The 23,908-nt window shown below is 49.8% G+C and overlaps 1 protein-coding gene across 2 annotated transcripts; it reads right to left on the bottom strand.

The window, feature by feature from the left end:
- Positions 1-704: 704 nt before the first annotated feature.
- Positions 705-15,604, bottom strand: LOC116886303 (sulfotransferase 2B1-like). Of its 2 annotated transcripts, none has more exons than XM_032887746.1 (7): positions 15,532-15,604; positions 14,785-14,948; positions 5,325-5,539; positions 4,456-4,582; positions 4,203-4,297; positions 1,657-1,837; positions 705-926 (listed from the first exon to the last, which is right to left on the bottom strand). In XM_032887746.1, the coding sequence occupies exons 1-7, from the start codon at positions 15,549-15,551 to the stop codon at positions 811-813; spliced, it is 918 nt and encodes a 305-aa protein (XP_032743637.1). In that variant the 5' UTR covers positions 15,552-15,604; the 3' UTR covers positions 705-810. The 2 variants fall into 2 exon arrangements, with proteins under 2 accessions (XP_032743637.1, XP_032743638.1); XM_032887747.1 differs by having other exon boundaries at positions 707-926; positions 14,785-14,933; positions 15,532-15,553.
- Between the last annotated feature and the right edge of the window lie 8,304 nt (positions 15,605-23,908).

A 23,908-nucleotide genomic window follows, 5' to 3' on the forward strand; every position in this document is an offset into this window, starting at 1 on the left:
GGGCCCTCTCCAATAGCTGAGCCAAGGTCCAAGGGTCTAGGGAGGGTTGTTCTTGTCACAGTGCGTGAGCAGACAGATGCTATAAATAAAAACAGGACAGAGCTCTGAATCAACAGATTCTAGAGCCAGCTCCTTGGATCAAGTCACTCCTTGGCTTTCAACCAGAGCTGGATGTTTGTCATATTGCCATTAGAGTATTCCACAGAACTCAGGCAGATGGGCAGCACACAGGGATGGGGAGGGCGAGGAGGGACTTTCTGGATCCACTTGGGCCTCCTTATGCCCATTGCTGCCAAACCTCCTTTCAGAGCAGAAGCTCGCTGCTCTGCACCTGTGGCTGGGATGGCAGCCATCTTGGTAGGCAGCCCACATACTCTGGAAGCCCCAGTGAGTGGGCGGAGACCTTTCCCATTACTTGGGTTGGTTGGTGTTGGCTCCTAATGCTTGTTTTGACTTCTCTGATCTAGATATGGTCTCCTAGGGGACTCCATGGTTCCTCCCACTTTTCTACATCTTTGCCCTTGCCCTGTGGAAGAATGATCCTGGGATGTAAAGTCTAGGAAAGTGTCATCTGGAGGTTCTAAAAGTTTGGAACTGCAGCCTAGTAAAGGGCCAAGACCTATAGAGAAAAGGGAGGGTCCTGGGGGTAAATGTCCCCTTTCTCCCTCAAGTCCCAGGGTAAAGGGAAGCTGTAACAGAGTCTGTACAACGTGGATCTGGGCTTTTATTGCTAGACCAGGGACAGAGCACAGTAAGAGGACAGGCTAGACCAGGAGCATAGGGTAGGCCCATGTGACTAGGCTAGATGGGTCAGTCCATGGTCCAGGGGAGGGAAAGGCCAGAGTCACCCATCTTGGACTGGTAGACAGCGTTGAACTTTTCATTCAGCTCAGGAGTAAAGTATTCCCTCCAGTTCCCCACAACACCTAGAGTAAGGGCAGATGGTGTGAGTCAGGCAGGGGAGAGAAGACAAGGATACGCCACAGCTAACTCCTGAGAGACTGACAGCTGCCTCTCCATCACCGCATTCTGAAATACGTCCTGTAGGAGGCACAGGAACCTCCCATAGATACCCAGGAGCGTGCCTGAATTTACTACCCTTTCTTCAGAACTGGGAGGGCGGGGCTGGGCTCAGGCAGTGCTAGAACACGTTGCCTGTAATAAGGGCGAAGGTCAGTTTCTTTTGGAAGAGCTGGCAAAGATGGGGTTTGGGGTACTTTCTGAGAGGTATTCAGAAATTTGGGTGGCTCTGGGAGGAGTGGTCTGAGACAGAGCTGTAGCCTGAGGTCAAAAGGGGGCTCCTGAAGGGGTACCAGAAGTCATGACACAGGGCTGGGGGTGTCCTCAGTATCACACCGATGCTGGGGAGGAATGGGGATGACCAGGAAGCAAGTGGATTGGGTAGGCTAGGGGCTATAATCAGATGCTGCCAGGAGTAGTGGCGAACGCCTTTAATCCCAGCACTCGGAAGGCAGAAGCATAAGGATCTCCGTGAGTTTGAGGCCAGCCTGGTCTACATAGCCAGCTCCAAGACAGCTAGGACTGCATAGAGACCTTTCTCAAAACCAAAACCAAAACATACAAACAAAAGATAAGGGTAGACTGGTCCCAGGTTGGGCCGTGGGTATTTGAATGGAGGCTGGAAGGAAGGCCTACCTTTCCGGAGGAACTTGCCCTGACTCTGGTCTATGATCTCCTTGGATAAAAGGCTGTAGTTGACCATGTTACTCTGACTCATGAAGGAGAAGCTGCTGTGTTCCAGTATGATGTCCTCTTCCTTTGGCCCCAGGGTGCGCCCTAGGAATTCACTTAACTTCCGAATGGTTGAGCGAGGTTCCTGGATTCAGAGGAATGGATACATATTTAAGACATTAAACAAGTAGGGGCGAGAGAAACAATGTAACGATTTAGAGTGCTTATGCTCTTGGGACTACTCCAAGGTCAGTTTCCAGCACTCAGTAACTGTAGCTCCGGGGGTCCCAATGCATAAAAATCAATATAAACACAAATATACACATTAAAGATAAAAATAAGCAGGCAATCCCAGCACTCGGTCCGGAGAAGACTCAGGCAGATCTCCGTGAGTTTGAGCCCAGAGTGGTCTACAGAGTGAGTTCTAGGACAGCCAGAGCTACATAGAGAGACAGCGCCTCAACGCCATCCTGCCGTCCCCCCAGCCCCCAGCATATATTAAAAAATAGTACAAGTAACTTGAAGTGTGAACGAACATACTCAATTTAGTATTTGTTATAGGAAACAACCACAAAGGGAATTTCTTTTAGCTGTGTCTATACCACAGAATATTTCATCGTCATGAAGAATGCATGGGTGGGTGCTGGAGAGATGGTTCAGCAGTTAAGAGCACTTATTCTTGCCGAAGGACCAGGTTCCACTCCTGGCACCTGCACAGCCGCTCATAGCTGTCTGTAACCTGGGGCTGAGTAGTATCAGGCCAACACCACCAAGGACTGGAAGCAGGATACAGAAATCTTGAAAAACAAAACCTCGAGCATCAATATATCTCTGAGTTCAGTTCATGTTGTATTTGACACTCAGAGGTGTCACGTCTCCAAAAATTTGAGCTTTGATTTTTATGTCAAGCCTCATTTTGCTGGGAAGGCCAAACCTCTGCCGATGTGAATCTATTCACGTCTTTGTCTCCCTTGTTTTAATGTCTTGAAGCCAAACCGATGATGTCTGCTGGGGGCAAATGTGTGCGGTTTCTAAGGCCCAACAGACCTCGGATTCCTGAGAATCCCTAAGCACACACGGCACCAACAGCTGGAGCGGAGCTGCAGGCAGAGGAAAGGTCAGCCTTGCGGAGGGGATTTAAAACACACTGTGAAGAAGTAGATTTCGTCTTGTTATTCCGAGTTAAAAATCTTGCTGCTTACACATAATATTGGAACAGCGCAGAGAACTCAAGGTTCTCCAGCATCATGCATGCAATTTGCTGGCTGTGCCAGGGTGGGCTGAGTAATCGCAAGGCCTGTCTGTTCCATTAGAAAGTGCAGGGGCTGAGAGGAGGAGCGGGTAAAGAGCCTGTATTCACGGCACCAAAGCTGCTCAGAGGAGCTCGTCTAGATTTTCAAACGCAGTCAAACGTGAATCAAAGATTACTCTGATGAATAAATACAAAAATAGCATCAGTAGCCCAGTGTATACCTTAAGGCACAGGGGGAGAAGAAAAGAGGGGTTCTCCATTTCCACCATATGGGTTCCAGGGATCAAACCAGACCAATAAATGTCTTTATCCACTGAGGCAACTCATCGGTTCCTAAATTCTTGCTTCTCAGTGTGTCTCTGTGTGTGTGTGTGTGTGTGTGTGTGTGTGTGTGTGTGTGTGTGCATGTAGGGGCCAGAGGAAAATCTCAGGGGCCATTCCTGAGAGAAGCCCACCTTGGTTTGTTGACAAAAGGTCTATCACAAGCCTTCGACTCGCCAAACAGATTAGTCTGGCCGGCCAGGTAAGCTACAGGGATCTGCTTGTCTCTGCCTCTCCCACAGGTTACCGACTTAGCTACTCCCCAGCCTCACAATATTAAAATTGCAAATGTACATTAAAAATCCTTGGGGCTGGAGAGATGGCTGAGTAGTTGCACTTGTTCTTCTAGAGGATGCAGGTTCAAATCCCAGCACCCACATCGTGCAGCTCATAGCTTCCTGTAACTCCAGCTTCAGGGGATTCAACGCCTTCTTCTGGCCCCCACTGACACTGGAAGACACACACGCATGGGCGAGTGCATACACACACACACACACACACACACACACACACACACACACACACAGGCTTGGAGGACTCTGAAGTCAGAATACCCATTGTTCTTGCAGAGGACATGGGTTTGATTCCCAGCACCCGCATGGTGGCTACGACTATTCACCACTCCAGTAACAGGGGATCCAATGCCCTCTTCTGGCCTCCTTGGGCACCACATGGTCCAGACATCCATGAAGACAAACACTGATACACATGAAATAAACTAAAAATTGCTCGGATCTCCTACCAACAAGTCTCACAAGGGCTGTTACTTTTGGCAAACTGCAGGTAGGAGAGCATGTCCGAGGCGGGAGCAACTGGGAGTTCTGAAAACACCAATCTCGTTGGTAGTCCTCTCTCAGGAAAACGAGCTTCACAGAATATTCTGGAAGAGCCGGGGATGCTACCCTGAGGAGGTTGGGTATGTGGAAGGGGTGCCCACCTGATGCAGCTCCTCGTAGGTGACGAAAAGCAAAGTTAGGTCCTTCTGGAGGCCCAGCCACCCCTTCACATGGTCAAACCAGGAGCCAAAGAAACCTGAATGAGGAGGAAACAGAGAAGGTCTACGGCCTCCATGTGGCTGGGGCCCGGGAGGAGCAGGGAGACCTCAGAGACGACTGGAACAAGGAAGCAAGGCTGCCCACCAGCTGGGTGACGAGGGGGCTCTGAGAGCCACCTCAGTCCCTGAGACCCACCTGTACCCTCGAGAAACTCATCTGCAAAGTCCTCAAAGGAGCTGGGATTGGGCAGGAAGCCGGCAATCTGGTGAAAATGGTAGTAGGAAACCAGAACATCCTTGGGGTTCCGGCCCACGTACACCACCTGGTGGACAGAGTCCTGAATCTCAGCGCTGCCAGCTTCAGGACTCGTGCCCCTCCCCACAGCCCCACCCTCCTGCTGCTGTTACTTAAAGTACTTGAGCCCGGGACCCCAGCTCCAGTCTAGAAGTGGGGGTTGGGAAGAGTTGTGCAGTGCTGGCCTGCAGCCCCCACCACAGCAGTGCTGAGGTGGCTACACCTGATCACTGAGCGCGGTGGTAGGTGGAGTCCTGTAAGGTAGTGAATGGGTGGCCCCTGGGGGCACATTTTGGTTTCTTTATTATTACAGTTGACGTTTTTTATTGAGGGGAGGGACCGTTACTCTTTCCCTCAGGTTCTAGGTAGCTTATGGTCACTATCACCCCCACAGGTTAAGTGAGTCTTGCCTATCAGGGTTCCACCAATTCTAAATCTTCTGCTGGGAAGATTGGTGTAGACCTGTGTCTCCAAGACCTACTCGAGTTTCTCCAGTGCCTTCCCACCAAGTTAGGAAGGGATCTCTCTTCCCCAGCGCCAACCACTGACATTCACTACACTCAGACAATAAACTAACCTGCTCTTCTCCTGGCCTGGCCGCGCCGCTGCCCGGACAAAACTCACTGCTGTGTAGATCCAGCCCACGTGATTTTTACCCACCTACACATGTTCCATGTCCTTCACCCCAGGACCCTTTGAACTCCCCCAAAGCCGGACTCCATCTTGGCTCTCGTGAAGTGCTTAGGAGAATGAAGGTGCCCGTTTCCTACCTTGGCCTTGGACTTCATCAGAGCCGGGGACAGCCCTTTGGCGTTCAGGTGGGAGGTGAGTAGACGAGGCCAGGAGGTGTTAAGCTTGGAAAGGAGGCTGCTAAAGGAGGCTTGCTCCATCCAGGGCATGCGGGCCCAGTTGGGGAGGTGGTGAATGGGCCACAAGTGGCCCTCACAGAAGATAAGACTCAGGACCTGCTGCATCCAGGTGGTACCTGCAGGGCAAGGGGTAGCAGTAGGGGTGGGGCAGGTGTTGGGGTGCGGCTGCTTCTGCCTGAGACATCCCCAGCGCCTCTTCCCCACCCCACCCCGAGTAACAGGGTTACTGTGTGCATCCTTAACCCTTGCGAGGATTCTGAAGCAAGCCTGGTCCTCTCTCACTGCTCTGGGTGTGCAGACCACAGAACCCAAACCTGGTCCGGCTGAGTGCTCTCCCGCTCCTTCCCCCATGTTCCTTGCGTCTGTTTGAGACCTTATCAATGTTTGTCCGTTTGTCCTGGTTCTTCTCACTGTGTAGATCAGGCTGACATTGAAACCACGAGAGTTCCATCCTGAGTGCTAGGATTCAAGGATTGAGTCGTCACATCTGGCCTTTGGTATGGCTTTTTTTTTTTTAAATATTTATTTATTATGTATACATCATACAGCTTTCTGCCTGCACGTATGCTTGCAGTCCAGAAGAGGGCATCAGATCTCAATACAGATGGTTGTGAGCCACCATGTGGTTGCTGGGAATTGAACTCAGGACCTCTGGAAGAGCAGTCAGTGCTCTTAACCACTGAGCCATCTCTCCAGCCCCTGTGGTATGGCTTTTATCACCTGTATTTCTGCTAACATTCTATACGTGAGAACTCGAGTTTCCTAGTCCCTCATTTCAGCCACAGCTAGATAACTTCAATTTGGGGGTTCTAAAGAGTTTGGGCTTACTCTACAATGCCCCCACTTCTGTTTTCTCCCTTCCTCCCTTCCTCCCTTTCTTGGGGTCCTACAGGTAGAACTCAGGAATGTATATAAATTAAGACAGGACTCTACCACTGTGCTAAATCCCAGCCACTTCCTATTTTCTCCCTATGCCCTCATCACAGAACTGCCTGCATCCCCCCCACAGAACACCTGAAACCCTCTCCCTGCACCCCCACTGTTTTCTCTCAGTATTTGTTAGAATAGAACCCCAGAGTTTTTAGTCACGATTTCTATCTTACAGTCCCAGCACATCATTAAAAAGCTTGTTTTGTTTGGGGGATAGGCTCGGCGGAAGATCACTGGTCTCACATCATGAAGCCCTAGGTTTTAGTCCTTGTAGCACAGGGGAAGAAGAGGAAGGTAAGGTGGAAGAGAAAAGTATGCTTTGGAAGAAAATCAGAAGTCTTGGATCTGGAGACGTGGCCCAGTGGTTAAAGGGCACTGGTTGCTCTTCCAGAGGATGTGGGTTCAATTCCCCACGCGGCGGCTCACAACTGTCTCTAACTCCAGGTCCAGGGGGTGTGACAACCTCTTCTGGCCTCTTCCGGCACCAGGCATTTATCATAAAGACAAACATGCCAAGTGCCCATATACATTGAAAAATCATAAACACAACTTTTTAGAACTAAAAAAACAAACAAAGAGAATATTAGTTTTCCTCACGGGCCCCAGAGCAACTTTGAGGTGTAACAGCGGAGAAAAGCCTTATCCTACACCAGTGAGAGACTGACAGGAAGGAACGCGTACAGGCTATGTGGGAAGAGTGTGCCCGCCTCAGTGAAGATGTGGGGGTGGCCTGGGCAGATGGAGAATCCTCTGTCCTTAGACAGGGTGTCCTAACGAAATAAACAGGCCAGTTCTCCTATTAATCTGTAAATCGAACTCAATTCCAACAAAAATACCCTTGGGTGTCTACAGACTTAGGCAAGTTGGTGTTGAAATTAGACTGAAAAGAAGCACACGGTGGTCAGGACTCGGAACACAAGTGGGGAACAACACTCGGCTCCCACGAGTGTGGTCAGGAAGGGGCAGCTCAGAGCTGTGGTGCAGGGCAACCCCTCAGGGTCAACAGAGTAGCCATTTGGCCAAACACAGCTCTTACTTCACACCTCACAGGAATAAACCAAGTGTGAAAACCGCAAACGAGTGGCAAATTCTTCTTAGATTTCCATTGTTGTTTTGTTTTATGGTGATGGGGTCTCGCCCTGTGGCAGCTGTTCTGGAACTCACAGCCCAGGCTGGCCTCGAACTCACAAAGATCCAGGTGCACCCACACACTTGGTGGCAGATTCCTTTATAGCATCCACACAGCGACTGTCCTAAGTACAACGCAAAACGTTAGTGACCTCCCTCAAGCTCAGAGGCGAGCGAGTGAGGCTAAGTCTGACAATACTTGCTAGCCAGGGCTCTAGCTTGAATCCAGAATGTCTCTGAAGGGCCTATGTGTTAGAGGGAAGAGGAAAGACCAAAGAGACGAGGACTGGCGGGAGGTCTTTGGATCATGGGGGAGTGTTTTCTGAGGTAGTAGCACCCCAGTCTCTCCTCTTCCTTCTTTTGAGCTGGGTCTCATGTTAAACTTCTGATTCTCCTGCCTCTGTCACCTGAGGGTCTGAGCGCTGGGACTGCAGACGTGTGCTGACTGCCATGCCTGCATTTGTTTGTGTTCCCGGCTTCAAACCCTGGGTCTTGCCCATGCTGGGGACCGTTCTTCCAACCTCCGTAGCCCTAGTGTGTTACCCTTCTTTTAGTCTTTGTACTTGGATGGATCCAAGGGCTTTGTGCATAGCATTATGCGATCTCTCACTGGACCCTAGTCCCTTTCCCCTTCTAAGCCACAGTGAATTTGCTCTGCCATTCTCTCTATCATGATGTGCCTGCCACAGGACCAAAGCCAGGGTACCCCTGAGTCATGGGTTGGGATCTCTAGAACTGTAAACTCTCCTTCCCTTGACTAGTGTAGATATTTCCCAGAGTGAGGGAAAGTTGACTCATACTCACCAAGTGCTAGCCTAGCCGGTCAGTGTGGTGAATTAGAAAGTTCCCTAGTGCCAGGGGTAGTGAAGCAAACTTTGAATCCCTTAAGGAGGCAGAGGCAGGAAGATTTTCATGAGTTCAAGGCTTGTCTGGTCTACAAAGCAAGTTCTAGGCCAGCCAGGGCTCCAAAGTGAGACCCTCTTTCCAAAAATAAAGAAAAGAAACAGTTTCCCTGTCCCCAACAAGACACATTTTCATTACAAAGTAACTTCACAGGAGTGGTGTCTCAAGGCGGCTTAACAATGGCGTACTGCCACTGTCACAATGCTCTGTAACAGAGGTTAAGGAAACACATTCTCCCAGCCTTACTTTTTCTTATGTAAACTGCACTATACAAACACTTTAGGATAGGGCAATGTGGCATAAGCCCTTAATCCTATCAGGGGCAGGTGGCTCTCTTTGAGTTCTAGGCCACCCTGTTCTATACAGTGAGTTCCAGGTCAGTCATGGAGAAACTCTGTCTCAAAACAAAACAAATTTAAAAATCCCATAATAAATACGTACAGCACGTACCAAGATTAATGACAGCGTGCTGCCGTCGGTCATTTCTTCCATCTAGAATTTAGTCCCTTTTTTCTCTTTCCGTCTCACCCGGTCCTAGGCTAGCGATCACAGCTTATTTCCCATGACCACAAGGGCCACTCTCTTCCTCTGTTCTGGGACAGTGGAGCTAGGGCAGGGAAAGTTTGAGGGGACACAGAACACCCTGTTACTTTCCCCACAGGACACTCAAGGCCAAAACCAGGACCTAAAGGTTTTTTTGTTTGTTTGTTTGTTTGTTTGTTTGGGTTTTTTTTTGGTTCTTTTTTTCGGAGCTGGGGACCAAACCCAGGGCCTTGCACTTCCTAGGCAAGCGCTCTACCACTGAGCTAAATCCCCAACCCCAGGACCTAAAGTTTTACTACTAACTTTTCAGTGTTGTCTAACCAACCTCACTCAGGGTAACAAAAAAACTAGCTTGGGTTTCTTCTCTCAACTTCATATTTTTACATGGTTTTTTTTTCCCCCACAGACCTTGGCAACCTGAGACAATTCTGTCTTTTCCTTATTAAGTTGAGAATGAGTGCCTTTTCAGGGAGGGAAGCACTTTCTGGCTTCTCTGTCTGGGTTGGACAGCCATGTGCTTTGAGGCTTGAGGGTAATGTGAATAGGAGAACTGGATTCTGTGGCCATGGATCTGATAACTGGGAAGTTTCATGAGAGCTCAATGGTGGCAGCAGAGAGATAGTGGAGAAATCAGGTCCCAGGTTGGAGGAAGCAGACGGCGTGAGGTTTTCCTCACACAATTTAAGACAGGAGTTAGTGATTGCTAAGACTTTTCCTTTAATATTTTTACACTGAGTGTATCGGCTGGTTTTGTGTGTCACAGAGAAAGGAGCCTCTCTCTCTCTCTCTTTTTTTTTTTTTTCTTTTTTCTTTTTTTTTTCGGAGCTGGGGACCGAACCCAGGGCCTTGTGCTTGCTAGGTAAGCGCTCTACCACTGAGCTAAATCCCCAACCCCAAGGAGCCTCCCTTGAGGAAATGCCTCCATGAGACCCAGCTGTAAGGCATTTTCTCAATTAGTGATTAAGGGGAGAGGACCCAGCCCATTGTGGGTGGTGCCATCCCTGGGCTGGTGGTCTTGAGTTCTATAAGAGAGCAAGCTGAGCAAGCCAGGGGAAGCAAGCCAGTAAGAAACATCCCTCCATGGCCTCTGCATCAGCTCCTGCTTCCTGACCTGCTTGAGTTCAAGTCCTGACTTCCTTTGGTGATGAACAGCAATGTGGAAGTGTGAGCTGAACAAACCCTTTCCTCCCTGTCTTAGTCAGTGTAGTGGCTATTCCTGGTTGTCAACTTGACTATACCTGGAATGAACTGTGATCCAGAATTGGAAGGCTCACTTTTGATCCTGACCTTGAGGCTGGGAGATACAAGTTTCTGACCTGGATCTTGGTATGGAGATCTTAAGGCAAAGAGATCTCTGAGTTTGAGGTCACCTGGGACAAAGCGAGCCCCAGAAGCATGGGGGTACCCACCGTTAATCTGGGACACATCATCTGCTGGAGACTTACATAAGGACATTGGGAGAAGGAAGAGTCTTCTTCGCCTGCCTGCCTCATGGGACGGAGCCACTGCTAGATCCTTGGACTTCTATTCACAGCTGCTGCTCATCGTTGTTGGGGAGTTGGACTGCAGACTATAAGTCATCAACAAATTCCCTTACTATACAGAGACTACCCATAAGTTCTGTGACTCTAAAGAACCCTGACTAACCCAGTGAGGGTTACTATCCCTGCACAAACATCATGACCAAGAATCAAGTTGGGGAGGGTTTATTCAGCTTACACTTCCACATTGCTGTTCATCACCAAAGGAAGTCAGGACTGGAACTCAAGCAGGTCAGGAGGCAGGAGCTGATGCAGAGGCCATGGAGGGATGTTACTTACTGGCTTGCTTCCCCTGGCTTGCTCAGCTTGCTCTCTTATAGAACCCAGGAATCCAGCCCAGGGACAGCACCACCCACAATGGGTTGGGTCCTCTCTGCTTGATCCCTAGTTGAGAAAATGCCTTACAGCTGGGTCTCATGGAGGCATTTCCTCAAGGGAGGCTTCTTTCTCTGTGATAACTCCAGCTTGTGTCAAGGTGACACACAAAACCAGCCAGTACAGTCCCCAACTTGCTTCTTGGTTATGATGTTTGTGCAGGAATAGAAACCATGACTAAGACACCGAGTATGGGCAACTGAGATGACAAACAAGGGGAAAGCACTGTGGTGGGTAAGACCTGACACTGTTGAGGAGATCAGAGAAGTGGATATAAAAGGCCCTACTGAAAGTCTGGGAGCGCACAGACACTGGCAGGAGTGGCTTCTAGGGAATGCTGGGGCTTTCCACCTTCCTGCCTTATGGGCACACTGTTGTCATCATACATTGCATTTATGAAGGTGAGCAGAGCTGAGGCTGGCTCTTCGCCCACTGGAGCAGGAAGGTCTGAATGTTCCTGAGGGCTAGGTGGTGTTCCATTCTGCAGATCCTGTCAGCCTCTGGATCTCAGGGAGGATAAGCAGCTACTATAAGAGTAGACACAAAAGCAGGTTTCTGAGACGGGGAGAGAGATACCCATATCCCCCTGTGCTCTGCTAAAGCAAGACCTGGTCCTCAGCAACTGGATGTCTACACGGTAGCCCACTCAGGCCTCCATTTACTCCAGACCATGAGTGGCTGGCCACTATACGGTGCTAGGTATAGTATGACTAGGGTGTGGTCCTGGACATGAAAACATCAGTCAAGCACCTTCTTAGACATACCACCATCATTATCCCCTCCCCTACAGTTGCTGTAACAAGTGACCAGCAGCTAGACCAGTGAGATGGCTCAATGCATAGAGAGGCTTGCCACCAAGCCTGATAAACTCCCTTGAGAACTATGTGGTAGAAAGAGAAAAATAAAACTGAGTCTCGAAAGTTGTCATCTGACGTCCATACATCCACTGTGCCACAGTGTGTGCCTGAGCATGCACACGCGTGTGACACACACACACATAAATAAATATTACAAAATAAATATTACAGATAACTACCAAATTAGTGGCTTTCAACAGTGCAGCTCTTCCTGTAGTTCTGGCACCAGAGTGCTAGTGAGGTTGGTACTGCTGAGGACACTGACTCCTTGCCACCCTTGCCTTTCCAGCTTCTCGGGGGCTACCATATTCCTTCCAAACTGTCTCATCCAAGGGCAAAAGCTGTCACATCTCCCATCCAGCTCCTGTCATCATAACTCCTTTGTTGTCTGAGCCGTATGCCCCACTCTCCAGGGACCCCGTGATGACACTGGACTGACTCCATGGTCCACGATAATCTCCATCTAAAGGTCCTTAGTCTAAGCAGGACTTCAAAATCCCCTCCGCCATATGAGCTCACATACCGTGAGGATTAGATTACGAGTACACTGGGGCTGCTGTTCAAGGCAGAGATAGAAGGGAGGCTAAGGCGGCCCTACATCTGCCAGAGAGGCATCAGATGCGAATGCGAGGGCAGGGCAGAGAGGAAGAAAGGCTCCATTGTGGTAGCAGAGAGCAGAACTGACCTGAGAACACCTGACTCTTACATGCCAACTTCCTTCTTGGTTGTGTGACCTTAGCCTACCGCCACCCTTCCTGCAGAGTACCGGAGAGCCCTGGTCTGAGATGGACACTCACTGTCTGAGTGGCTTAGCACCTCCTTGGTATGATTGATTCCACCAGGCAAGGCAGAGGAGAGAGGTGAGGCAGAAAAGAGAGGTGAGGCGGAAAGAGGGCAAACTGGCCCAGATCTAAAGAAGACTTTCCAGGAGGGATAGCCGCCAAAGTATGAGGAGGGTGGTCAGGTGGAGTAAGAAGAGCACTCAGGCATGGGACTGTCACCCAGACCCGGGTGGCTTCCTGTGCATGTCAGCGGTTTGACAGGTTTGAGCTCCCTGAGGGGGAACCATGGCATCTAATAAGTACCACTTTCTGGTTCGTTCGTTTGTTTTTTGAGATGAGATATACCTCTGTGTAGCTCTGATGGCACCAGAATTAGTTCTGTAGACCGGGCTGGTCTTGAACTTGTGGAGATCTCTCCGCCTCCGCCTCAAAAATTCTAGGATTAAAGGAGCGAGCCACCACACTTTTCTCACATAATTGAATGTTCCAGAACATTCCAGCCTTGGTGATGGTCTTTCCAGAAAGCCCATCTGGCCTTCTCTCCTAAGAATGTAACCCAGGTCCTCACCTACACAGAGCGAATCCTCCACCAGACTGCGCCACAACCCATTTCTCTACCTTAGACATCTGAAGAGAAGCTGTGGCCCTGACTAGAGAGGAGGGTGTTTTGGGAGTTTCTCGGGTGTCTGCTCCCCTAGAGCAACTACACTTTCCTGGGGTCACCTTCAGGGATAGCAAACCCTAGGGACCTCGATGGGAATGGAAGGCCACAGGGCCCTCCCTTAGCTTCTCTGACTTTCAGAATGGGGAAGAAGGTTACCACCTTCTTTTTTTTTTTTAATTTATTTATTCTTTTATGTTATAAGTACACTGTAGCTGTCTTCAGACACACCAGAGAGGGCATCAGATCTCATTGCAGATGGTTGTGAGCCACCATGTGGTTACTGGGAATTGAACTCAGGACCTCTGATAGAGCAGTCAGTGCTCTTAACCACTGAGCCATCTCTCCAGCACCCACCACCTTTCTTTTTTAAGTCAGACAGAACCACCCTAAGAAAATACAAACCAGAGCAGGCGTGGCCCTTCCCTCCCTTGTGCCTGTGCCCGGTTCAGGACTAGCGATAAGATTCAGCACTGTATTTTGCCTGCTACACGACAGAACTTGCTGTGTCCGGATGACCTTGTGCTGTTATTGAGAGATGATCTGTCCTCACCTCTCCCCCGATACAGGGACACGGACGACCTGGATCCAGGACCCAGGGTGTCCATAGCTCTGCTGCCCTCTCCTTTAGGAGGAACGGAGAGGCTGTAAGCACAGCCTGATGGATCCCAGCCCACCCCCTGCATTCCTTCTGGTGGGAGGCCCAGCCCACAGACCAGGCCCCTGGGCAGATCTGTTAAGATGTGAATAGAAGGATCTGATCCAGGAAGCAGGAGGGAGGGGGTGGTGGCTAGGGAATGGGACCATTATGTAGGGTGGAGGGGAATGGGGGTCTGGTGTAAGAGAAAGACTCGTCAGGAATGTGGAGTATAGAAGGGGCACTTGGCCCTATCTGCTGAATTGTTGACTTAGCTAAGTTACTGGTAGTCCAGGTGGCCCTGGTGGCCAAGCCCCATGAGGCAGATCCTGCTTTTAATGGGCACTGTGCCCTAGCTGGGCTGTGCCCAGGGGACAAAAGCAAACTACCCCCGGGTAGGATCCTCAACCCTGTGCCTATCCTTACAGAGCCAGGATGACGAGGATGTCACGCAGGGTCCTGCAGACTATGCTGGTACCCTGAACATACAGGAGGACGGTAGACCAGGCCGTCTTACGGGATTAGGGAGTTCCTGTCCCACATAAACATACTTCATGGAGGTGCTGTACACCATTCACGTTAGCATGATTCAGGGCAAGGAAAAGTTCGTTCCCCCAAAGGACCACACGCCTCAGAATGAAGCCGGGCTCTCAGCGCTCGCCCTACATCATCCCCGGCATTCTTTCCGTGGGCTCAGAAACATGTTCAAGCAAGTGCAGAGAGATTACAGAGTTCCCGGGAACCTGACCAAGGTACAGGGAGGGGGCTGCTGGGCACCTTGAGCTTCTGAGGCTACTAGAAAGAGAAACAACTGGCCAAGGAGGCTAGTGAGGCTTTCATGGAGCCGGTACTGACTCAAGCCAGAAAGGCAGCCGTTCGGCTCACACCAAATTGACAGGTATCAGGTCCCAGGCATCTAGTCTACGGTGCCAAGAAGGCGGCCAACCGAGGTGCTGTGAGTGGAAGTCAGCCCTGGTGTTGGATCGTCCCAGCCTGTCTCTCACCTGACTTGGGGAAGGTTACCAAGAGGACGTCCGTGTCCTGGAACTGGAAAGAACACGCTGCCTTCAGGGACTCTGGGGTGTGCAGGAACCCTGGGAAGCGGATGCCATCGAAGATCTCAGTGGTGTTCATGCGCTCATTCATGCTGGTGCTGTCCGGAGCGAGGCTGTAGATGAAGGAGTCTGTCACACAGGGCCCAAGCTCTTTTTCCAGGAGATACAAGCCAGTTTGCCATTCTGTTAGAGTGTTGGGTGAGATAGGCCTGCCCTGGCAGGTGGCTGCTGGTTTTGCTCTCAGGTCTCATTGTAGGACTGTCTTAGACCCTTGAACAGACTCATCTGTCATCTGGTCCAAGGAAGATGCCATCATAGGGTATAGACCTCTGTGCTCTGGCCTTGGACTAACAGTGGCATCTCTCTGGCCTTGAGACTGTGACCAGTTGCTCACAGAATTCTGCCCTAGTCACTGGTCCTTGGCCACTTGTATGCAGGGCTGCACCTTAACAGCAAACTTGTGTGGTTGTGACATATCGTGAACATCCTCTCGGACTTGGGAACTGCTTGTCTCAGCCCCAAAGCATAGTGGGAGCTGTATCCAAAGGCCCCATCTAGCAAGCAAGCAGTTCCCACCCATCGCCCCTCCTCGGGTCTTCCTATACAGCTGCGCAGCCTGGGCTGACAGGAATGTTTCCATTGACAGTCTCTGACAGAAGCCCCACCTCCCCTGTTCCCTCGGGATCCCCTACTCACCACAAAGTCTCTCTCTGCATAGTGCGCCTCGTTGTGAGCTCCCAGCCCAGCCCTGGAAAACGTGGCTCAGGCTCTACTTGGGCAGCTCCAAAGAGGCTCCACCCCAGAGTTGCAGGGCCCTGGGGCAGATGACTGCGGGGTGCCCCGCCCCAACCAGACCCATTTGGGGGAGGGGCTGGGAAGAGCGCCCCAATAGGCAAGCAATCAGTGGATAGTCTTCAGGACAGAAGCCACTTTTCGGAGCAGACTAAGGTGCAGTTTAACAGTGACTGGGTATGACACAGTTTTCCTGTTTCAAAAATGCTTCCCTGTGGAGGCACTGGGCAGGAGGGAGCCAGAAGCAGGTCAGGAAGGGGCAGGGCACCATCCCTCTCAGCAGAGGGCAGCTTTCTCTACCAGCCTAGAAGCCATGCAGTTTATATAATTTTGTGGTAAGTGGTGGATGCAGCACGATCAGCCCCAACAGAAATGCACATGAAGACTTTTCCTTCCCCCTCCACCACCAGCTGCCAACCACCCGAATCCCTTGCCTCCTCATCTCATTAGGCAGCTGCCAATGAGCACAGAAATGTCTCACTGCCCACAGTGCTTTGCAGCAACCAGAGTCCTGGAGCTCTGTATACAGCACAACAAAACTTCTTCCATTTGCTTAGAAATTTGGGTTTCTGTTTTGTGTTGATCCGTTACGCTGCAGGGGAGTCCCGGCGGGGTCCTCTGTCTTACAGGTGGGAAATGCGCCCTTATCAACACACACCACAGAGCACACACTGACCTGGTGTCCCCTTGTCCCTGCCCACCCTTTAAAGAGTGACTCTGGTCCTGACCCCTCTTTTCAGATGTCTCCAAGAGAAATCAGCTTGTGGTCTCTCCAGAGGGACCACAGCCAAGTTCTCCAAAGGTTCGGCTAAACTGGCTTCATCAATTCACACTCCACACGATTACCACAATCACGACTGGGACATATAACCGTTCAGGCCTCCTCCTCAGCATAAGCCTGTGTTCTCCCCTGATAAATTACACAAGTCTGTCGCCACCTCTTGTTTGGTTTGTTGCCAAATGCCACATAATGCACGGCTTTGTGTCTGGGTTTGTCCCCTCCTCATGTTGTTTGCGACATTCGTCCATGTCATTGTGTGTGTACGGACAGTTCCTCCACACAGCTGTGTTGTGGTCCATTGAATAGATAAGTGTTCGCCTGCTCACGGTGTGTTTACCGACGCCGGGGCTGTTTCTAGTTGTGATAGCTTTCTTCTGGCCTGTGATTCATCCAGGGCGACTGGGGATGGAGCTCAGGTGGAAAGGTACCTCCCTAGCAGAACCCTGGATTCGGTCTCTACCATCGCACGTGCATGGTGACATATGCCTACAGTCCCAGCACTCAGGAGGTAGAGGAGAATCAAGTATTTAAGGTCATCAGCTGTACATTGACTTAAAGGCCAGCCTGAACTACGTGAGACCCCGTCTCAAACGCGGTGGGAGACTAGAGAGGTGGCTCAGCAGTTAATAGCCCTGGCTGCTCTGAATTCAGTTCCCAGTCCCACATGGCAGCTTCAAACCATCTATCACTCCAATTCTAGGGGTTTATAAGGCTAGGACACTCTTCTGACCATCACAGCCACAGCACCAAATGGCACAAATCCATACATGGAGGCCAAACACTCACGATCATTTAAAATGTTTTTTAAAAGATTTAATTCCTATAACTTCTGTGACCCAATATGATGGTATCAAGAAGTAGACCTTTGAGAGGCAGTAGACCTAAAGCCTGCTTGTGTTAGCCGTGACTGGGAATAATGTATTTATTTGTTTGTTTATAGCTATCTTTTTTTTAAGATTTTATTCGTTTATTATATATAAGTACACTGTAGCTGTCTTCAGATAGACCAGAAGAGGGCATCGGATCTCTTTACAGATGGTTGTGAGCCACCATGTGGTTGCTGGGATTTGAACTCAGGACCTCTGGAAGAGCAGTCAGTGCTCTTAACCACTGAGCCCTCTACCCAGCCCCTATTAGCTATCTTTTATGCAGTATTTTTTTTTTTGGTTCTTTTTTTCGGAGCTGGAGACCGAACCCAGGGCCTTGTGCTTCCTAGGCAAGCGCTCTACCACTGAGCTAAATCCCCAACCCTTTATGCAGTATTTTTGTTTGCTTTGTTTGCTTTTTTTTTTTAAAGATTTATATATTTATTATACATAAGTACACTGTAGCTGTCTTCAGACACACCAGAAGAGGGCACTAGATCCCATTACAGATGGTTGTGAGTCACCATGTGGTTGCTGGGATTTGAACTCAGGACCTCTGGAAGAGCAGTCAGTGCTCTTAACCACTGAGCCCTCTACCCAGCCCCTATTAGCTATCTTTTATGCAGTATTTTTTTTTTTTTTGGTTCTTTTTTTCGGAGCTGGGGACCGAACCCAGGGCCTTGCGCTTTCTAGGCAAGCGCTCTACCACTGAGCTAAATCCCCAACTCCTTTATGCAGTATTTTTTGTTTGCTTTGTTTTGCTTTTTTTTTTTAAAGATTTATATATTTATTATACATAAGTACACTGTAGCTGTCTTCAGACACACCAGAAGAGGGCACTAGATCCCATTACAGATGGTTGTGAGTCACCATGTGGTTGCTGGGATTTGAACTCAGGACCTCTGGAAGAGCAGTCAGTGCTCTTAACCGCTGAGCCATCTCTCTAACCCAGCTTTGCTTTTTTTGAGACAGGGTCTCCCTATGTAGCCCTAGAACTCAAACTCCTACTTAGCCCAGGAAGTAAGGATTACAGAAGATGCACAAAGCCTCTGTTCCCGTAGGACAATAGATAGGAAGTGGTCATTTGTAAACCAAGAGGTGCGTCTTCTAGATCTTCTAGCTCAGCTAGAGCCTGAATTTCTCTGCCTTCAGAACTGTGAGCGACAGCCAGGCATGGCTGTGCAAGCCTGTAATCTCAGCACTCAGCAGACAGAGGCAGGAGGACCCCAAGTTCAGTCATCCTCAGCTACATAGGAAATTTGACGACAGCCTGGGTTCCAAGAGACCCTGTCTCCAAATAGGGAATAGAGAGGTCACTCAGCAGTTAAGAACACTTGTTCTTCTTGGAGAGGGCAAGGGTTCAACTCCCAGCCCCCACACTCACTGCTCACAGCACCCCGTAACTCCAGTTCCAGAATATCTGACACCCTGTTCATCCATGAGAGGGCACCAGGCATGTGCGTGAAACACGTACATACATGTAGGCAAAACACATAACAAAGCAAATGAACCTGTTAAAATTGTTAAGGACATTATATACCTGTATGAACGTTTCATGATGAAGACCACTGTTAAGTAGAGTTGATACACGCTAAGGGAAACACGAAGAAAGGAAAACCGGAAAATACACACCGATCTCCACAGGGATTTGTTATCGTTGCTCTGGTGATCAAGACAGGGATGTAGGTGCTGGAAGTGTTTGTGCATGAACAATATTTGAAGGTTGAGTTTTTGAATCCCTCTGGTACTTCTGCGAATCGTGTCTAATCTGGTTAGTCTCAGAGGCTGTGTCTAGAGTACCAATGGTCCATGACTTGAGCTGGCAGTAAGACCTGAAAAATGTCCACACTGACTGACTTCTCTGGAAGCCACGAGGAACTTAGGGACTGTGTGTCCGATACAGCAGAACACTGGAGAACCAGAGAATGTGAGGAGGCTGGCTAACGTTGCTGGACAAAGCAGTACAGGAAAAGAATGAGCTCAGAGACTTACATTTTTAACTCTGTATGTTGGAGCTGGGGGTGACGGTGCATGACTTTAATCCCAGCACTCGGCAGGCAGAAGCAGGAGAATCTCTGTGATGGACACAGGGAGTTCCAGGACAACCAGAGCTACACAGAGAGACCCTGTCCTTGACAAAGCAAAACAAAACAAAATAAAACAACAAAAAAAAAAAAAAACAAAAAACAAAAAAAGAAATATATGTTGGGAACCATGGGGTACTCTTCAACTTCTAGACCCAATCCCAAGGGATTTGTAGACCAGGCTAACCTTGAATTAAAGCCACGAATCAATATTACACCTGGGCTAAGACCCTGTTTTAAAAGACAGAGCAGTAGGAACTGTCACATTTAGATCCTAAATGTTCTGTGGGGAGACTCTTCCCTCCTGTAAAGGCTAAATGCTAATCTAGAGACTCATCCATTGAGTGGGGAAAAAATGGAGCCCTGTGTCGAGATGGAGTCTGTAGAAAGACTCAGGTAAGCTGGCACAATGGGCTGCTGAGCCGTGACTAAGGGTGAGTCTTTCCTCCCCCAGTGGGCCTCCCCCAGTGGGCCTCCCCCAGTGGGCCTCCCCCAGTGGGCCGACCTTCAGCTGGACTTTTCATTGTTGTGGCAAAACACTGAGAGAAACAAGTCCAGGAAAGAGAGATTCACTTACAGTTTCAGAGATTGCAGTCCTCAGAGTGGGCGGGCATTAAAGAACAGGGCAGTGCACACGCGTCGGCCAGAACACACACACACACACACACACACACACACACACACACACACACACGCACACACACACACACACACACACGCACACACACACACACACACACGCACAGACACGCAAACGTACCCGGAGCGGGGTAGGGGGTGGGCTTGCCTGCCTTGGCCGCTTGCTGTAAGGTGCAGTCTTCATTCTTCTTTTTATTCCACACAAGTACGTCTACGGGATGGCACTGCCCACCCTCAGGATGTGTCTTTAGGTCTCTGCCCAGCTTGTCTTCCCTCTCGCTAGACCGCAGTCCCAGAAAGAGATAAATGAGGCCACTAGAAAGGTTTCTACACCCGTAAGGGAGCACTGAGTAGGAATGAAACGAACTTTGGGAAACAGCTAGTCTCCCTGGTTTAGGGGGGAAAGACACACGCGTGTGCGAACATTGTAATGTCAGTGGGCAGGAGTTGTACAGCTCCTTGTCTCACACTCAGAGAGGGCACAGAATACACCCTGGCTTTCATAGCTCTGTGAGACATAAGTCTGCGTAGAGCTTCGGACACTGATTGACCCGGAACGGCAAAGCAGAAAGACAGGTTAGTGTGGACCTGGGTCATCGTGAAGGGACCCCTGGCTGAGTGCCTCAGAGCCTTCATCATAGAGGAAGGAAACCATGATAAAATCGGGACCACTTTAGGTAACTTGTACTCACTCAAGGGCAAGTGGGCTGTGTTCCTGAACGCTGTGGCCTTGGCCAGATAATCACACATTACCCTTCAGGCAGAGCGGGTGTGCGAGGGAGGAGGGTCCTCTCAGGCAACAGATTTTGTGGCAGCCGTAATTAGCAACACCCCAAGCAGTCCTAGCAAAGTGACACAAAATTTTAATCTATCCGGAGGCGGAGACAGGGGGATCATAAGTTTGAGTCCAGCCTGGGCTACAGAGTGAGAACTTGTCTCCAAAAGCAAGCAAACAAATAAAACAAAAACCAAGCAAAAATATGAGCAGGCCCATAAGAAGAGGATCCTGTTCTCTCAGCCATCAACTCGCTGACCACTGCTGGTGAGCTTCCACTGAACTGAGGAAGCATTTCTTTGCTCAGCCTCTTGGCATCTTGTCTGTACCTGGGGCAATGAGGGACAGTCCTCCGATAAACATGTGCATATTGGTTTCTGTGTGGATCTGCACAAGCGGCTGAGGGACCCTTGTGGGTACATGGTAGTTGCACAGTTAAAATGTTTACTATTGGGCTGGAGAGATGGCTCAGCGGTTAGGAGCACCGACTACTCTTCCAGAGGTCCTGAGTTCAATTCCCAGCAACCACATGGTGGCTCACAACCATCTGTAATGGGATCTGATACCCTTGCTAGTGTGTCTGAAGACAGCTACAGTGTACTCACATACATTAAATAAATACATCTTTTTTTAAAAAAATGTTTACTATGAAGACTGATGAAGGTTTGACTGCCCTAATACGGCTCAGGGTCCAAGAACGAACTTGCAAAATTCAACTGTCAGGGCTGGAGAGATGGCTCAGCGGTTAAGAGCGCTGACTGCTCTTCCAGAGGTTCTGAGTTCAATTCACAGCAACCACATGGTGGCTCACAACCATCTGTAATGGGATCCGATGCCCTCTTCTGGTGTGTCTGAAGACAGCGACAGTGTACTCATATACATAAAATAAATAAATCTTTTAAAAAATTTTTCAACTGGCAGAACAAGATTCCAGCACTTTAAGAGGGAAATGCCAAGTGCCTGGCCTTCTTAAGAGGCTATCTCAAGGATGCCCACAGGAGGTTTGTAAACTCCCCAGACTGACTCAGCCCTGGGGTGAGGACCTCTACAGCAGTAAGGGCTCAGAAAGGAGGGGATTGGAGAGAGTTCCCTCCTGCCTGACACCCCATGACTTCTCCCCTGACCCCTCCTTCTCATTAAAAGAACACAGGTCGGAAGTGGGGTTAGGAGAGGTCTGGGAGGAAAGGCAGGTGGTGGGGAGGAGCCAGCATCCGAGGCCTGGGGAGCTGCTGTGACTAGGAGGGCCTTTCTGGGACAAACCTGTATATTGCTGGGGTGAGTGGGCTGGGGGTCAGAGGACCGGCGGGGACTCAGAGGGCACTGCCTTTGAGAAGTATTGTTTGGAGGGAAGAGTTATGTCTGTCTGCAGGGCTCCGTTGGAGCCTAGAAACGGACAGAGAAGGGCTATTCAGTGGTTCTAGGGGCCGAGAAAGCCGTCTCAGTGATGGCCTGCTGTGGTCTGGTTGTCTTGGCCTGCTGTGGTCTGGTTGTCTTGGCCTGCTGTGGTCTGGTTATCTTGGCCTGCTGTGGTCTGGTTGTCTTGGCCTGCTGTGGTCTGGTTGCCTTTGCGTCGTCGGCAAGCCTTCGACTCTGCCTTTGGCTCCAGCTCCTTCCTCGGATGTCCTCTTTGTCCCTTCTTTGCTTTCCTTTAGACCCTCTAACTTGTCCCTTTGTTCCCAAAGCTTTCCTGGAAACAGGGTGAGGGCACCTGTTCGGGAATGTTCTGTACGGTTATCTCTCCTCTTACCCAACTGCTCTTCCTGCCACTTCGGTTTCCGTACAAGGAGATGTGTGTTGAATGCAGGGGTGTTTGAGATGAAGAAATGAAAACGCTATTAGCTTTCGCGGTGGTGGAACAGGGGCTGGGCTGGTTCTCCCTGGGCTCAGAATGTTCTGTCCTCCTGCCAGCAGTAGATCTGCAGCAGCAGTGACACAGAGTAGCATCTGAAACATTCAGGGAATGGTCTTTGTATGAGATGTAAAGGCAAGTCCTCTGCTGAGTCTCCTTTTGGGATTCTAAGCCTAACGCTCAGGACCCGATGCTTGTCATCAGGTTGGTTCCTGTCTAGACTGGGTCTCTGGGTACCTCCGTCTGGTCACGATCAAGCACCTGTCTTCTTCAGACATAGCTTGTTTAAGGTGGGTTTTAATCTCAGCCCCCGGGAGGCAGAAGCAGGCGGATCTCTATGAATCTGAGTCCACGTGGAGGGATCCAGGCCAGCCAGCAAGGCCCCCAACCCAACAGCAGCAAAGAGAACTCTTTGAACAGTTGCGGTTGCCCAAGACTAGGGTTGGAGCAGGAGCACAGTGGAGGAGTGAGTGCCTCGCCTGGGCATGGCCCTGAGAGAAGATTCATCATGACTGCCTTTCAAGTTCTGGTGATTAATCTTAGGTTTGATTTGTGCTTTTTTGTTTTGTTTCGTTGAGACAGAATCCTTCTGTGTAGCCCTGGCTGTTCCAAACTTGTCTGCAGACCAGACTGCCTTCAACTCACAAAGATTAGTGTAACTGCCTTTGGAATGCTGGGGTTAAAAGCAGGCTACCATGTTCAGCTTTTTTTTTTTTTTTTTTTTTTTCCCCTTTTTTTTTTTTTTTTCCGGAGCTGGGGACCCAACCCAGGGCCTTGCACTTGCTAGGCAAGCGCTCTACCACTGAGCTAAATCCCCAACCCCTCAGCTTTTAAACTTGCTCTTAAAACCTTTTTTAACCCCCCCAAGCAGTCACATTATCTTTTTTTTTTTTTTTTTTTTCGGAGCTGGAGACCGAACCTAGGGCCTTGCGCTTGCTAGGCAAGCGCTCTTCCGCTGAGCTAAATCCCCAACCCCCACATCATCTTTCTAACTTGACCATTTAATCACCTCTTTTCTGTAGATGTCAAAGGAAAGGTGGGGACACAGGTCCATGGTATTACAGAGCATGTTTTTAGAGAGAAAGTTTCAGGTCCAAATTGGGTCTTGGGGCGGATCCTGCTGAGGCATAAACTACTGGGTGGGTACCTCCCCTGGGAGGGGAGAAGCTGGCTTCTGAGATGGGAGGAGCTGACTTCTGAGAAGGGAGAAGCTGACTTCTGAGATGGGAGGAGCTGACTTCTGAGAAGGCAGGAGCTAACTTCTGAAATGGGAGGAGCAGACTTCTT

Source organism: Rattus rattus, chromosome 17, assembly GCF_011064425.1.
Source record: "Rattus rattus isolate New Zealand chromosome 17, Rrattus_CSIRO_v1, whole genome shotgun sequence".
Lineage (NCBI taxonomy): Eukaryota > Metazoa > Chordata > Mammalia > Rodentia > Muridae > Rattus > Rattus rattus.